Source organism: Phacochoerus africanus, chromosome 1 (genome assembly GCF_016906955.1).
Source record: "Phacochoerus africanus isolate WHEZ1 chromosome 1, ROS_Pafr_v1, whole genome shotgun sequence".
Taxonomy (NCBI): Eukaryota; Metazoa; Chordata; class Mammalia; order Artiodactyla; family Suidae; genus Phacochoerus; species Phacochoerus africanus.
Genome location: NC_062544.1, coordinates 53,400,308 through 53,418,013, shown reverse-complemented (window position 1 = coordinate 53,418,013; position 17,706 = coordinate 53,400,308). Strand labels below are relative to the sequence as shown.

General features: G+C 43.9%; 1 protein-coding gene across 3 annotated transcripts in view; it reads right to left on the bottom strand.

Annotated features, from left to right (window-relative positions):
- The window catches only part of OXCT1 (3-oxoacid CoA-transferase 1), a 154,580-nt gene extending 137,981 nt beyond the window's left edge, over nt 1–16,599 (bottom strand). Inside the window, exons 1-3 of one of the 3 annotated variants that reach the window (XM_047766433.1) lie at nt 16,293–16,599; nt 5,713–5,821; nt 3,307–3,397 (exon numbers count right to left, since the gene is read on the bottom strand). In XM_047766433.1, the coding sequence (XP_047622389.1) occupies nt 3,307–3,397; nt 5,713–5,821; nt 16,293–16,370 (278 nt within the window). In that variant the 5' untranslated portion in view covers nt 16,371–16,599. Of the gene's footprint in view, nt 1–3,306; nt 3,398–5,712; nt 5,822–14,959; nt 15,168–16,292 lie in introns of those variants that run through there. The other 2 variants (XM_047766441.1, XM_047766450.1) reach the window with 2 other exon arrangements.
- Between the last annotated feature and the right edge of the window lie 1,107 nt (nt 16,600–17,706).

The following is a 17,706-nucleotide window of genomic DNA, read 5'->3' as shown; positions in this document are numbered from 1 at the left end:
TACAGGTAGGCTGAGCTAAGCTATGAGATTCGGTGTATTAAATGCATCTATGACTTAGGATATTTTCAACTTTTGATGGGTTTATTAGGACAGAACCCCACCTTAAGTGGAGGAGGATCTGTATAAGGATCTGGCAATGGCACTCCAATGGCTCAGGTCACTGTTGTGCTCTGGGTTCGATCCTTGGCCTGGGAACTTCCACGTGCCACAGACACAGCCAAAAAAAAAAAAACTAGTACAAGTTTATTTTTTCCTTCTTCACAATTTCACAGATAGAAGGTTCACCATAGAACTTAGCAACCTCCACATATGCTTTTTTTTCCTTTCCTTACGTCAAGAATGTTCATCTTTTCATTTAAAGGAGGCATTTTATGGGTTCTCTTTGGCATCACTACTCTTGTGCTTTGGGGCCATTAAGTAAAATAAGAGTTCCTTGAACACAAGACCTGCAAAACCATGACAGTGGATCTGGTAATCATGGATGTAATATCCGAGGTAGCTACTAGGTAATTAGTCAGCAGGATATGCTGATCAAAAGGAAGATTCATGTCTGCAGCAAGACAGAACAGGAGGGCAAGAGATTGATCACACTACCCAGAAGGGCTTGTAATTTAAAACCTATGAATTGTTTACTTCTGTAAGATGGAAAGCTCTGAATATATAGACAAGAAGTGCAGATCCTTCCAAATAAAAACAATAGACTCAGCACAGGAAAAAATGAGCACAAATGCAGGATCAGTTGTGATTCCTAAATAATCTGTTTATTCTAAACTGCATTATAAGAGGCTAAACTGCCAACTTAGTTAATTTTTTAATTTTTTAAGATCTTTAAATCTTTCATTGTTAAAAGAGAACTGACAATTTACCATTTGGTATAAAAATAGCTTTTTCCTTCATAACTAAATATATCTTAATGTGAAGGCTATTTGGAGAGATGGGATTAAGACGGCAGAATAGAAGTACTGGAGCCGAACTTCTCTCCTAAAAACAACAAAATTCACAACTAAAGGCTGAGCAATCTTCAACCAAATGGACCGGAAACCTTAAAGAAGATATCCTACTCCAGAAGGCAAAGAGGAGGCCACATCAGGAGGTAGGAGGGGCGATTATGCGATATAAACAACCCCATACCTCCCGGGTGGGAAGCCCCACAGACTGGAAACTAACTGGTTCACAGAGTCTCACCTACAGGAGTGAGAGTTCTGAGCCCCACATCAAAATCCCATGTGTGGGGATCTGGCACTGGGAGAAAGAGCCCCTGGAGCATCTGGCATTGAAGGCCAGTGGGGCTTGTATGCAGGAGCTCCACAGGACGGGGTAAACGGAGACCCCATTCTTAAAAGGTGCACACAAACTTTCATGTGCACTGGGTCCCAGGGCAAAGCAAAGTCTCCATAGGAATCTGGGTCAAACATGACTACAGTTCTTGGAGGACATCCCGGGAAAACAGGGGTGAATGTGGCTTGTTGTGGGGGAAGGACATTGGAAGCAAAGCTCTTGGGAATATTCAGCAGCTTGCCTTTTTCTGGAGGTGGCCATTTTGGGAAAATCTGGCCCCACCCATCAGTCAGGCTGAGAAGCCCCAGGGCAAAGAACAATCCAGGTGGGATCACAGCCCTACTCCTCAGTAAACAGGCTGCCTAAAGACCCTTCAGGCACACAGCTGCCTCTAATCCCATCCAGAGACTAAGCCCCACCCACCAGAGGGATTAGAATCGGCTCCTCCTACCAGTGGGCAGGCATCAGCCCCTCCCATCATGAAGCCTACACCAAGCCCCCATACAGACTTCAGTCACAAGGGGGGCAGACACCAGAAGTAAGAGAAGCTACAACTCTATTATCTGTAAAAAGGTCACCACACCAAAAACCTATAAAAACGAAAAGACAGAGAACTATAACACAGATGAGGGAGAAAGAAAAAAACCCAGAAAATCAGCTAAGTGATGAGGAGTTTCTCAACCTCCAGGAAAAAGACTTTAGACTGTTGATGCTGAAGATGATGCAAGGCATTGGAAATAAATTAGAAGCAAAGATGGATAACTTACAGGAAACACTGACCAAAGAGATACAAGAGATAAAACTTAAGAAGAGATGCAAAATACAATAACTGAAATAAAGAATTCACTAGAAGCAGCCAACAGCAGAATACAGGAGGCAGAAGAACGAATAAGCGAGGTGGAGGACAGATTAGTGGAAATTACGAATGAGTAACAGAAAAGAGAAAAAAGATTGAAAACAAATGAAGAGAGTCTCAGAGAACTCTGGGACAACGTTAAATGCACCAACATCCGTATTGTAGAGGTGCCAGAAGAAGAGAGAGGGGACAGAAAAAACATTCCAAGAGATAATACCAAAAACTTCCCTAACATGGGAAAAGAACAACTCACTCAAATCCAGGAAGCATGAGTACCATATAAAACGTAAAGGCTATTCATCATTAAAATTTTATGGCTGACTGTTGACCACCTCCATATGTGATCCTACTGTCTTAAGTGCTTACTGTATACCCTCTTCCTTCTACCAAGACTACCAACATTTTTGGTGATTGATTGTATTCTTTATTTATCATGTGGGGCAGTGACATAACCAAAACAAAATAAACAGATTTCAAATTCCTGTCCATCTTCCTTCATTATTGCATAATGATCTACTATAACATTTAACATAAAAGAACATTTCTAAATTTTTAAATGCAGGACTCAATTTGAACACATCTTTTTTTTCTTTTCTTTTCTTTTTTTCTTTTCTTTTTTTTTTTTTTTTTTTTTTTAGGGCCATACCCACGACACATGTAGGTTCTCAGGCTAGGGGGTTTGTCAGAGCTACAGCTGCTGACTTATGCCACAGCCTCAGCAATGTAAGATCTGAGCCATGTCTATGACTTACACCACAGGTCACAGCAATGCCAGATCCTTAACACAATGAGCGAGGTCAGGGATCAAATCTGCATCCTCATCCATCCTAGTCCAGTTCATTAACTGCTAAGCTACGAAGGGAACTCCTGAACATATATATTTTAACTTTAACAACATATTTGAAGTTTAGAAAAATAAAATCACATCAGATTAAAATAAAAGGTTATGCAAGTGTGCTTTACTTACAATTAGTAAGTAAAGCACACAATGGTCCCTAAAATGTTTGAATACATGTAACCTCTACTCTTGAGCTTGACAAACACTATCTTTGATGCCCCAGTATATTGCACGTGTAAATGGGAAATTTTTCATTTTATTCATAGATTTCACTTAAATATTACAGATGACTGCAATTACTTTCAAGCCAATTGTTTTAAAAATGCCCACTTACCCTGCATTGTTGCTGACTGCAGTAAGTTCTTTTACTCCAGTCTTTAGCAAAGCTCCTATAAGATTCTCCGGAATTCCACATAACCCAAAACCTATAACAAGCCAAAAAGATAAACAATTTTTGAAGAAGATAATGTTCTTTCAGGGAAATGTATGTTATTCTTTTTAATAAAAAAAAGTATACAAGCATATTATTAGACCTACCAAGTAAAATGCATAGAAATATCTTAGCAAGTCAATAAATGGTCACACAGATGTATCCAAATGTTTCACATCATTATAAAGCACCAGATGACTGTCAAGTCCTTTGATGCATAAGTATAGCCAAGTTCAATGTGTTAACATGGGTACACATTGTTCTTCTTGCACCTTACATATCTGTTATTTTCCCACTTCAAAACTGAACCTTAAGGCATTCCTGTGTGGCTCAGCAGGTTAAGGATTTGCCATTGTCACTGCTGCAGCTCAGGTTGCTGCTGTAGCGAGGGTTTGATCACTGGCCTGGGAACTTCTGTATGCTGTGGGTGCAGCCAAAGAAAACAAAACAAAACAAAAAGTTTATTTATTTACTTTTTTTAATTTTATTTTTTGTCTTTTCTAGAGCCGCACCAGTGGCATATGGGGGTTCCCAGGCTAGGGGTCTAATCAGAGCTGTAGCTGCCAGCCTACACCACAGCCACAGCAGCATGGGATATGAGCTGCATCTGTGACCTACACCACAGCTCACGGCAACGCTTAAACCTCATGGTTCCTAGTCGGATTCATTAACCACAGAGCCACGATGGGAACTCCATACAAAAAGTTTAATAAAAAAAACTGACGTTGGAGTTCCCATCTTGGCCCAGAGGAAATGAATCTGACTAGTATTCATGAGGATGTAGGTTCCCTGGCCTCGCTCAGTGGGTTAAGGATCCAATGTTGCCATGAGCTGAGGTGTAGTTCACAAATGCGGCTTGGATCTGGCATTGCTGTGGCTGTGGTGTAGGCCAGCGGCTACAGATCTGATTCAACCCCTAGCCTAGGAACCTCCATATGCTGCTGGTACAGCACTAAAAAGACAAAAAAATTAAAAAAAAAAAGAGGGAGTTCCAATTGTAGCTCAGCAGAAACGAATCCAGCTAGTATCCATGAGGATGCAGGTTTGATCCCTGGCCTTGCCAGTGGGTTGAGGATCTGGCGTTGCCATGAGTTGTAGTGTAGGTCACAGACGTGGATTGGATCTGGTGTTGCTATGGCTGTGGTGTAGGCTGGCAGCTGTAGCTCTGATTGGACCCCTAGCCTGGGAATCGCCATATGCCAAGGGTGTGGTCCTAAAAAGACATAAATAAATAAATAAATAAATTCAATGATTGCTGCGTTGAATAAATGAATAAATGAATGAAGAGGAGTCCTAAGAATAAGCCTTAGACTCTGTGACCAAGGTCAAGAAATCCAAAGAAATATATAAAAATCAGGCAGCAAGTTTAATGAATGTGAGACAGTAGTTCAGTTCCCTGATGGCCTAACAGTTAAAGGATTCATCATTGTCACTGCTGTGGTGCAGGTTCAGTCTCTGGCTCAGGAACTTCCACATGTCACAGCTTAGCCAAAAAAAAAAAGTAACAGATAAAAGCATTGGAGCTACAGCTCCGATTAGAACCCTAGCCTGGGAACTTCCACATGCCATGGGTGTGGCTGTAAAGGAGACTAAACAAATAAATTAAATTAAAATTTAAAAAAATTTAAGGAGTTCCCATCATGGCGCAGTGGAAACAAATCCAACTAGGAACCATGAGGTTGCTGGTTCGATATCTGGCCTCGCTCAGTGGGTTGAGGATCCGGCATTGCCATGACCTGTGGTGTAGGTCGCAGACACTGCTGCGATCAGGCATTGCTGTGGCTCTGCCATAGGCCGGCAGCAACAGCTCCAATTAGACCCCTAGCCTGGGAATTTCCATATGCCACAGGTGCAGCACTAAAAGAAAAAAAAAAATTTTTTTTTTAAAAAACAAAAATTTTTAAAGGATGTAATAAATAAACAAAAATAAGATCATGAGGAGTTCCCGTCGTGGCTCAGTGGAAAGGAATCCGACTGGGAACCATGAGGTTGCGGGTTCGGTCCCTGCCCTTGCTCAGTGGGTTAAGGATCCGGCATTGCCGAGAGCTGTGGTGTAGGTTGCAGATGCGGCTCGGATCCTGCATTGCTGTGGCTCTGGCGTAGGCCGGCAGCCCCTAGCCTGGGAACCTCCATATGCCGCGGGAGCGGCCCTAGAAAAGGCGAAAAGCAAAAAAAAAATAAATAAATAAGATCATGAATAAATGATAAGTAATCAAATAATTGACCTTTCTATTCTATGTATCTTGTCATTGTAATTTCCCTGCTTTGCTAAAAAGAAAGCTGTTACTACCATAAATCATTATTACTCACCACCAACCAGCACTGTTGCACCATCAGGGATGTCTTTTACAGCTTCCACTGCATCCGTATAAAATTTGGTATGACGACGCGTGCTAGTTGAAAAGTAGCCAGCACATCCCTAAAACAGGAAAAAAATACTTTTAAGTGAATACTCATATGGAAACATGTGTTTACTTTGCATGTATAGTACTTATTAAATTTTATACAAGGATAATTTCCCTAGCCTATCTTTGAAAGGGTGGTTGTTGTAAGTAGTTCATCTTAAGAGTAGGATGGACTCTATCCACAGATTATCACCAGAATCCCCCTATGATCAATATCTTCCATTAAAGAAGGAAAACTCCGCAGTGGTTAACGAATCCGACTAGGAACCATGAGGTTTCGGGTTTGATCCCCCGCCTTGCTCAGTGGGTTAATGATCCGGCATTGCCGTGAGCTGTGGTATAGGTCACAGACGGGGCTCGGATCCCGCACTGCTGTGGCTGTGGCGTAGGCCAGCAGCCACAGCTCTGATACGACCCCTAGCCTGGGAACCTCCATATGCTGCAGGAGCGGCCCTAGAAATGGCAAAAAGACAAAAAAAGAAAGAAAGAAACTCTGTCACATGTAGCCCCTGGAAAGAGTGAAAGGAAGTAGAGAGCAGAGTTCCCACTGTGGTGCAGTGGGTTAAGAATCCCACTGCAGCAACTCAGGTTGCTGTGGAGTCATGGGTTCAATCCCTAACCCAGAACAGTGGGTTAAAGGATCTGGCATTGCCTTAGCTGTGACATTGGTCACAGCTGTGGCTCAGATTCAATCCCTGGCCAAGAACTTCCATATGCCGGGAATGCAGCTAAGGTAGGAGAGAGATGGGCCCCTAGGCTGAGAACAGCCTGAACTTGCTATGCCAAGTAAATTGGGGCTTGTTTCTCTCTGACAATTCAAGGAAAAAGTTAATGGCAAGAGCTGAGCTCTGCTGGAGTAGAAAGGTAAGATGACCACTTCAATCACTCCTAGGGTCAAGGAGACCTCCCCAAGTATACATGCACAGTAAGACTCCTAGGGGTCAAAAAGGGAGGGGGCACCAGGCCTTAATAAGTCCTGATACCGTCCCTTCACCCTTTGCTCTGGAATCCATCTTTGCCAAAAGATGCTTCAGCATATCCAGAAGGGTCCTGTGTCCAGGCAGGTATGAGAAATAAAACAAGATAGTTGGCTAAAACAAAGACCTGGAAACTGTGCTATATAAGTGATTTAAACCACCTCTCTGGTGGGCTCCTCGTTGAGGGGGGACGCCCGCACCCACACTCCTCTTTAGGGTGTGTGTTACATCTTCGCTTCTGACTTAAACTGTGTCTGTGTGCTATCCCACACGTTGTATGTGTCTCTAACAATAAACTTTATACCTGTTTTCACAGTCTTTGCCTCCTTGAAACATTTTTGCTTTCAAGAGGGGGCAAGAAACAGGGCAATTCTGCTTTTAGCCTCTAGTTACTCCAGTGGCAAGGATTCCCATTTTCAACCAGGCTGCTCAGGTTCAATTCCTGAGCAGAAAATTAAGATCTCGCTCCAAGCCATCACTCACTGCTGTCTCTCTAAGATCACAGACATAAAAGAAAGAGAAGGAGAGAGAGGAGTTCCCGTCGTGGCTCAGTGGAAAGGAATCCAACTAGGAACCATGAGGTTGAGGGTTCAATCCCTGGCCTCGCTCAGTGGGTTAAGGACCCGGCGTTTCCGTGAGCTGTGGTGTAGGTCACAGATTCGGCTTGGATCTTGTGTTGCTGTGGCTCTGGCCTAGACCTGAGGCTACAGATCCAAATTCGACGCCTAGCCTGGGAACCTCCATATGCCTCTGGTGCGGCCCTAAAGAGAGAAAAGACACCCCCCCCAAAAAAAAAAATGGAGAGAGAGAGAAAGAAAGGGGATTGCCTGTACACTAGGACTCAAATTCACAATTTGATGTGTCAAATTCACAATATCAGTGTCATCAAGTATCAGTTTCTGATACAATACCACCAACAAATATTTGAGTGCTTACTACTATGTGCTAAGTACTGTGTTATTTACTCCAACCTAGTTAAGTATTTCCGTTTTTTTGTTTTTTTTTTTTTCCTTTACAGGGCCACTCCCTCAGCATATGGAGGTTCCCAGGCCAGGGGTTGAATTGGAGCTACAGCTGTCGGCCACAGCCACAGCCACATCACATCCGAACCACGTCTGCAACCTACACCACAGCTCATAGCAATGCCAGATCTTTAACCCACTGAGCAAGGCCATGGATCAAACCCACAGCTTCATGGTTCCTAGTCAGATTTGTTTCTGCTTTGCCACGACAGGAACTCCCCAAACTAGTAAGTATTAACGCAACTGTTTCTCTCAAGAAAATTAAGTACAGCATGACCAAACCCCCCCCCCCCAAATACTACATATTTGGGCCCTGATTCAATCTTGGGTGTCCGAGACTCCTCCTGAAGGGACAAGTAAAGAAGTACACACAGAAAGATTCATTCCCCATGGGTTTGGCATTTATGGATGCTGGATAAAAATAGCCAACTGTTATCTGCAAGAGAGCCATGGCCAGTCTTACCACAGTGTATTATTTGGTGCAAGCCAAATTATCTAGTGAGCATTCATGATCAGTTTTAAACTATTTCCATCTTGACACTGCATTCCTTTCCAGTATGGACCGGAAAAAATTTTAAGGTCAGTTGTGTTACAATCAGTCACTCACACTCAACTCCTTTATTCTCATTCTACAGTCACCCTAAAAAGAGTGAGAGCAAAGAGAATGACACCTGACTGCTGAGATGCTGCCCCTTAACCAACCCATAGAGGTTGTTAAGCTTCGCATCCACTGCCTATCAGAACCTCCCAGACAGAGAACCCGAGGGGTTCAAGGAAACAGGATAGATGAGCTCTATCACACTTTTCTTCTTCCAAAAACTCCTTTCATAAAAAGTGTTGACTGGAGCTTCCTGATAGCCTGGCAGTTAAGGATCCAGCGTTGCCACTACTGTGGCACGGTTCCATCCTTGGCTGGGGAACTTCGCATGCCGAGGGTGAGGCCAAAAAATTAAATTAAAAATTGTTTTAAAGTGTCAGTTAATACAAAAGGAGATTTAAAAGAACTACACTTAAAGTCTCAAATGAGATCTGCAAAGGTAAAGGTTGCTCAAGGGACCTTTGGCCCTTTAAATTTCAACCTTGGTCAAGGTCAGATGGGGAGAACAGCATATCCCCAGGCACACTGCCCAACCAGGGGGAACTATGCAGAGGCAGGGATAGAAAGGAAAGGGCTTAAGCCACAAAGAGCTATCTCCTCTGAGAAGTAAAATACTGCCTGCCTTATCAGTAAACAAAGGATATCAAAGACATCAGCAATTGGAACCACCTCCAAGGGTGAGCTGGTGAACCCTGAGGGAACTCGGGAAGGAAACAAAGAATACTATCTAGCAGCCACTCCCAAGGGTGAGCCTTCAGGTTGTGAAAACACAGGATACCGGCCCCAGTTAACTGAGGTGCACATCACAGGAATGATTTCATTGAGACCAGACCCTAGCATCTTCCCATACTTACAAAAGGGCTATACTCCTTGAGATATCTGGTTTTCTTTCATTAACAGTAATCTTTTGTTCCTACTACCTGCCCTTTGTTGCACAACTCCCATATATGCTAGCTCCCTCCTCACGTCCTTGGAGCAGTTTTCTCAGGGTTACTTGAGATGTTCCTTCCCGAGGTGAAGTCCTCAGTTTTGTCCACCAAATGAAGCCTAACTCTCAACTGTTAGGTTGTTCATATTTTTTTTTTTATCAACACCTCTTTTCTATCTTCAAGTAACAAAGAGTTATTTGATTCTGTTTAACACACAGGCACATAAAAACACATTTTCAACCTTAGAAATTAGAAGTTTGCTAGTCTGAACAAATAGGCCAACAGGCATATCATAAAGTTGTGGATATCTCCTAGAAAATAAAGAGAAAAATACACAGACATCTAATCCAACCAACTCATTTTACAAGTCAGGTTTCTGAAGCTTAGATCTTATAACTTACCCACCACTGCTAAAGTAAGACCAGATCCCAGCTTTGGCCTTGTATAACACGATCCCTCAAGCACGATATGCTCTTTCTGTTTTTTAAAAACCCTCAGTCTTATACTACTTCTATTTCATTATTTATATACAACAAAACTTTATGTACGTCCTATGTCCTATTTTTTTTAGGAAGAACTCTGCTGTCTTTATCTCCAGTTAAGAGTGAAGAGTCAGGGTCTTAGCAGGAGGAGGAAGAAAATTTAAAAATTTATCTGGATGGTAAGTTCACTCTGAACTGACCTATCTGTAGAGTGACAGAACATGAAACCTGTAGAGAAGTCAGAAGAAAGCTCGTTTCCCCTACAGAGCCAGAGAGGCTTTTCAGATTCATGAGAAACAAAAAGATACAGCACAGTCTTATGAGGAATCCCATTCCTTTCTTTCAGTTGATAACCAGTGTCATCATTACAGTCAGAAATCACAGCGAAGCTTGCCCCACCCCACCCCCAAAAGAGAATCTCAGAGGTATTTTAGAAAAGATCCAACAGTTTCAAATTTACCCAGACAATCAAAAGCTTAAAACCAAGGAGTTCCCGTGGTGTCGCAGTGGTTAACGAATCCGGCTAGGAACCATGAGGTTGCAGGTTTGATCCCTGGCCTTGCTCAGTGGGTTAAGGATCTGGCGTTGCTGTGAGCTGTGGTGTAGGTCTGACGTGGCTCGGATCCCACGTTGCTGTTGCTGTGGCTCTGGTGGAGGCCGGCAGCTACAGTTCCGATTCAACCCCTAGCCTGGGAACCTCCATATGCTGAGGGAGCAGCCCGAGAAATGACAAAAAGACAAAAAAAAAAAAAAAACAATAGAAGCAATTCATGTTTTCAGGGAATGAGAAAGGCTCAGGATAATGAAGAATTTATAGGTACTCAGCATCAGTTTATTCATTTTTCATACATTCAGTTAACAATATTTGTTGACATTATCAACTTGTTATTTGACATCTGATAGCTACTGATTGAGAAATAAATAGTATGGTAATAATAGGCCAAACTCCAATAATCTTGGGGTCAAAAATATCCTTGTTTCAAAACTGTGTAAAAGTATGAACTTGAGAAAATTTCTTAATCTCTGAGTGGCTTTTTTTGGGGGGGGTGTTGATTTTAAGTTTACAAAAGAATGATAACCATTTCTCAGGGGTGTAGTAAGGATTTTTTTTTTTTAGCAAAGATTAAACAATGGTGTCTTATTATAAGACTAAGACGCACTTAGCCCTGAGCCTGGGAATTACAGAACATACCTCTCAGAGGATATGCGCTTCCTTTGGGAAGTGTAAACTTTACTCCATTCCACACACTTCTGATTTTACGAAGAATTCTTTTTATTTTTTTAGGGCCACACATGGAAGTTCCCAGGCTAGGGGTCAAATCAGAGCTGCAGCTGCCAGCCTACTCCACAGCTCACAGCAACGCCAGATCCTTAACCCACTGAGCGAGGCCAGGATTGAACATGTGTCCTCATGGATACTAGTGGGGTTCATGACTTCTGAGCCACAACAGGAACTCTGGGGTTGTTTCTTTTCTGTAGATAGGTTCAATTGTGCCATTTATTAGATTCCAGATACAAGTGCTATCCTATGGTATTTGTCTTTTTCTTTCTGAGTTACCTCACTTAATATGAGGGTCTCTAGTTTCATTCACATTGCTGCAAATGGCATTATTTTGTTCTTTTTTATGGCTGAGTAGTATTCCGTTGTGTATATGAAGCTACAGCTGCTGGCCTATACCACAGCCACAGAAACTCAGGATCTGAGCTGTGTCTGCGACCTACATCAAAGCTCATGGGAATGCCGGATGCTGGATCTCCAACCCATTGAGCGAGGCCAGGAATCAGACCTGCATCTTCATTTCCCCTGAACCACAAAGGGAACTCCCAAAGAATTCTTTTTAACGTGATCCATACTATAGCCAGTTAAGCCAGGTGATGTTTGTTGAGGCTTTCAAAGAAAATGAGCACTATGCAACCACAGAAAACAGTATGGAGATACCTCAGAAAACTAAATATAGAACTACCTTATGACCGAGCAATCCCACTCCTGGGCATATATCCAGACAAAACTTTTATTGAAAAAGATGCATGCACCCCTATGTTCATTGCAGCACTACTCACAATAGCCAAGACATGGAAACATCCTAAATGTCCATCAACAGATGAATGGATTAAGATGTGGTATAGCTACACAATGGAATACTACTCAGCCATAAAAAATAACAAAATAATGCCATTTGCAGCAACATGGATGGAACTAGAGACTCTCATACTAAGTGAAGTAACACAGGAAACTATATCTAGTCACTTGTGATGTAACATGATGGAGGATAACGTGAGAAAAAGAATGTGTGTATATATGTATGACTGGGTCACTTTGTTGTACAGCAGAAATTGACAGAACATTGTAAATCAACCATAATAGAAAAAATAAAAATCTTAAAAAAAAAACGATCCCTGGTTTTATGATTACTTTAACATAAAACACTGCCAACTGTTTATCTGCAATCAAGTTTGCCAGTCTAAGCATTCAAAGATCATGGAGTTCCCATCATGGCTCGGTGGTTAGGGAACCCGACTAGTATCCATGAGGACTCAGTTTCAATCCCTGGCCATGCTCAGTGGGTTAAGGACACGTTTGGTGTTGCTGTGAGCTGTGGTGTACGTCACAAATCATTGGGCAATCCAGCAATAGAAATGCAGGCAATGGAGCAAAGAGGAAACAGGATGCCCAAGGCCAGTTGAGACACAAAGATTACTGTGGATTTTCCAGGCCTGAAACCCAGCCAGCTACTTAGAGCCAGGAGGAGGCAGCACCCCAGACAAAGCCTTTGGGTTTGTACTCTAATGAGGCTTTCTCCCTGCCTACTTTCCCTCAAAGGTAGGGAGGTGAGGAAAAGTGTGTCTCTAATAATATCTACCTTTTTTCCTTAGATAAATGAATTCAAACCACAGCTCTAAAATGCTCAAAAATTTACCTCTAGCTTCTAATATATTTTAAATACTAAAACAATGATGGCAAAGACCCAAGCACCATCTGCTACAAACACAAGTAAATAAACAAATAACCTTCAAGTGTGCTGAGGTTACTGAAAAGAATGAAGAGTAACGGATTATACAACTTTGATATCTATTTATTCTAGGGGTAATTTTTTTCACAGAGGTCTTCCCTTACACTAAGGTAACATGTTTTGTTTTTCCCATTCTCCTACCGTCTGCAAAATTCCATGTTATTGTCACCACTAGTTTCTACTATTATTATTGGGAGAAGGAAATAATAATGACTCAGTACATATTGAAATAAAATTCTTACAGTGCAAAATTGTCTTCTATTTAATGTATTTCTCCTTTTAAAATCCTCTCCATCTTCCCTCTTTCTCCTCTTCTTCAAATTCTTACACTTAACCTTTGAGGTCCGATTCTACTGTGAAGCCCAAGTTTTATCTCATGGACTTCCCAATCTGTAACTCCTTCCTTTCTAACCTTTCTACCACTAATTCTTTCACCTAAATTTCTTTTTCTTCCTGTCATTCAACACTCCAGAACTTAATGAAATGAAAATGCACTTCAGAATCCTCTTGTGGCACAGTGAGTTAAGGCTCCCAGGTTGTTACTGTTGCGGCTCAGGTTGCTGCGATGGCAGGAGTTCAATCCCTGGCCTGGGAACTTCCACATGCTGTAGGCATGGCCAAAAAGAAAAAGAAAATGCACTTCATTTTGAAGCTCTTTCAGGGAAACACGACAAAGCATACTGCATTTTATATTTAAATCAATCTTATCTTAATGAAATGGAATGTATACAGGTACCTTGTGGCCTTACAGGTAAATAAATCAGGACACAGAAAGATTGACATTGCCGCTTTTGGTCTCAAAATTAGATAAACAGAAGTGGGGAGGAGAGACCATATGGAGAGAAGTAAACAGAACCACCTTAGAAGGAAAGGGCAGTTCACATGCAGGTGGATATCCACCAATTACAGACATGCAAGGAAGTGTGGCATCACTGCCAAGAGGAAGTAGTGACACGTGTTAAAATGTTTTAGTCGTCCAGCATTGGACCAATATCTACCAAAGGTGGACCCAGCCACCAATACTGCCAATCACTCACTTATGACAGGAATGAATAGCAAGGCACTCATAGGAGTTGCTGGCACTGGGAAGTTCTCTACAACAATGGCATACTTTGTTTTCAAGGGAACATACATGTTCCATTCCAACTTTGGAGGGATACTCAGCACACTGAAGGATCACAAATGGAGGAGCAATGCATTCTGCCTAGAGGATCAGAAAGCTTGAAGAGGGTGCCAAGAGTTAAAACACTAATGAGGATGAGGATTCCAGAAAGGGAGAGTTGCCTGAGTAAAGGTTCAGAGATTGAAAAGGCTGTGTATGCAGGGATGTGCAGATGATGTCTCATGGAGGGAAGTCCATGAAGTTCAGGCTGGAAAGGGAGACTGCAGCAGGTTGCAAAAGTCTTAAAGACCACACTGAAGAGTTTCAACTTTATCCTTCTATGAGGCAAAGACAGCAAAGCTTTTGAAATGATGTCATAACTCCCATATGAAAGCCTCAATCAGAAAAGTGGCAGGGGAACTCATTCTTTCATTCATTCATCTATTTGTTCAAAAATAGCCATTTGATATCAAATATACTAATTATTGGGGATTGAGAGTTAAACAAAAACCACAAGCATAGTCTCTGTTCTGATAAAGCTTACACACTTGCAAGGATAATGTCACTATATAATTACAAACTTATTACACATGACACTAGTGATCAACTGAAAGTTGGAAAAAGGAGCAGAAGAGAGAATAGTTCCAAGATTTCTTTCTTTCTTTTTTTTTTTTTTTTTTGCTTTTTAAGGCCACACCCATGGCATACGGAAGTTCCCAAGCTAGGGCATCTGCAACCTATACCACAGTTCATGGCAATGCCAGATCCCCAACCCACTTAGAGAGGCCAGGGATCGAACCCACATCCTCATGGATACTAGTCAAAAGAAGGAATGTTATTGACCTTGGTCCAAGGATATCTCTGTGTCCAGGTTTGCATTAGTTTCGGCACCCACAGCAATCTGCCTTCAGGTCAGAGTTCGCTTTTAACAATGCTTTTTATTTCCTAAACTGTCTGTGATCATCGATATGTTTCCTAAGAGGCATTTAGGAGTAAACTGTTTCAGTTCTAAATCACCCCTTAGCACTTACCTACCGGGCTTAATGGCTCCGCTTTGAGTTCACTGTTCTCAGAAAGTGGATTTGGGGAAATCAGAAGAGCAGTGGAGCAAGGCACAAGTTCCCCTGAGTAGGCAAGTGTGGGCAAGGCACGCTTTCAAGCTCAGAACTATCATACAAAATTCATCCAAATAGAGAGTCCCCGTCTGGAGCAGTGGTTAACGAATCCGACTAGGAACCATGAGGTTGCAGGTTCGATCCCTGGCCTTGCTCAGTGGGTTAAGGATCTGGCGTTGCCGTGAGAGCTGTGGTGTAGGTCGCAGGCGCGGCTCGGATCGCAGCAGATTAAACCCCTAGCCTGGGAACCTCCCAAATGCCACGGGAGCGGCCCCAGAAAAGGCAAAAAGACAAAAACAAACAACAACAAAAAACACCTCATCCAAATAAAAACATTTCCCTTTCAAAAGAAGAGGCTCGCAAGGTGACAGATGTAGCCAGAGCTCTAATCCAGTTCTCGCCTCCAAAGGCTCTGGTCAGGAACCGCACCCGAACTTGGGCTTAAAGCAGGAACAGACTATGAGCCAAAGAAGAAACAAAAACACGTCAGGCAACCACCTCCGCCTCGGAATACCACTTGTTAAGACTTTGCAATGAAGACGGGGAAAAAAGGGGATTTCATAAAGGCTTTGAAAATATAAATCCTATAACGCGGATCCCACGTAAGGGCCTTGGGAGAAGGGATGCCCGCGCCCGAAGCCCGAGCTCAAGCCACCGCCAGACTCGTGGGCGCGGCGGGGTAGAACTCGCGGCGAGCGCGGTCGAGTCCGGGTTCCCCTTACAACCTCCGAGGAGCGGCGCTGCCATGCAGGGGAGATGGTGGGCGCGGCGATCCACCCACTTGGCGGTGTACTCGGGTAGACTGCTGGTTAACCTGACCCTGGGTTCCGGGACTCTAGAGGCGCCCCTGGCCGGAGATCCCCCATTCCCTGCAGCCTCACCCCTCCCCCTCCCTAACCCGGGAGCCCTCCTAGCCGGTACTGGCTTCCCAAGCCCCTTCCCAAGCGCGTGCCCGGGAGGAGGCCAGCAAACCCTGAAAGGTACATTGGCGCTGCCAGGCGTCCCCCTGTCCCTGCACAGCCTTTTCCGCGCGCTTCTTTGCCTCTTCTCGCTCCTTCGAGGAAGCTGGTGCAGAACCAAGCTGACAAGGCAGGCGGAGGAGCAGCGAGGCAAGGAAGGCGTAGGGCGCTGGGGATACAAACTCCTAGGCTGGAGAAGGTGGGTGCCGGCAGAGGAGAAAACGCGGGCACCCCTCGGGTTTCGTCCGCGTTCTTCCGACGCGTGGCCTTGCTCTGCACCCGCACTTTACCTGGGACCAGGCGCCCCCGGAGCGGTAGGCGGAGGCGCAGAGGCGCAGGCGGGAGGAGAGGAGTGTGAGAGCCGCCATGGTCGGGAGGGCGGCGGGCGCAGGCCGGGGTTGGAGCGCCTCTCGGTGTGTCAACTGCTCCGCCGGGGCCGCGTCACGGGACGGGAGGAGAGAGGAAGGCACGCGAGGGGCGGGCTGGAGGCTCGACCGCGCTCTGATGACGTCCTCAGCAACCGGGCCCAGGCTTATCTAGAAGCGATGCTGGGAGGCGCCCGCGGCCAGAGCGGGTAGTAGCGAAGGCCCCCAGCACTGCGCTGGCCTATCCTTCACCGGGTCGGGGGTGTTCCAGGCAGCCGTGCTGCGCGCATTTGCTGCTGCAGCCCCTCGGCTTTAAGTAGGTGTGTGTCTTTGCCAAGGTCAAGGATAGGTCCTGGCCTAGCAGTCCAGCAGCACAGCGGGGTCTCTCACCAGCTTGTTGCTTTTTTTACGTCAGAGACTGGAACCTGCGTGCAGTACAAAAGTGAACCCTCCCGGGAGGCATACCGCCTCTCATTCCCCCGCCTCGTCAGCGTTGCCGTGTCTTCCATTTCTCAGCCCCTTCTCTCCGTAACTGTCCCTGGCTTGTGTAAAGTAAGTTTGCTCTGCGCACTTGCCACGAGCTATCCGCCATGAAGTGTGACCAGATAGACCTGGTCAAGATTGTCCCTGGGCAAGAAGGTAAAATTAGGACTGGGCCTCTGAGACCCGATCTTAGCACACCTTCTCCAACCCCTTCAGCCAAGGCTGCAGTTTTTAGAATCTTTCTGGCACTGGAGTCCCCCAAACCCAGAGATTACTCAGCAGGGGCAAATATACAGCTATGTATCCCTTTGACTCCTTAGGCAAGTTTCATAACTTTTCTAAGCCTAAGTGTCATTATCTGCAAATTAAAATTGCTTATAATACTCAATACTGTCTTAAAGATTACACGAGGTAGTTCATGCAAAGTTTCTGGCCCCATTATAAACAAGCAATAAATCTTGGGCATTACAAAAATTTATTCAAGCTGCATATAGTCTCTAAAAGCCATACCTTTTAACCAGCTCCTTGATGTGAGTCAAGTCTGATTTCTTGTGAACCATCTATGCACTTAGCAGCTGAGAGGAAGGACCAAGTGGAAAGTCAGTAAATGTTTGATTAAGGGCAGACCATGGCCTGGGAATGTGGCTGTGTTGAACCAAAGCAAAGCAAACAAGAAAATTAAATGAGCTCTTAGCTTTCTTAGTACACTGAAGCAAGGGACAATCACAGTACAGTTAAAAGTCTATCGGTAACAGCACTTGCCCTTCCATGGTATTCTTTTAACTCCAAATTCTTTTTTCCTATGAATACTATAATTTTTTTTTTTTTTGTCCTTTTAGGGCCTGCACCCTCGGCA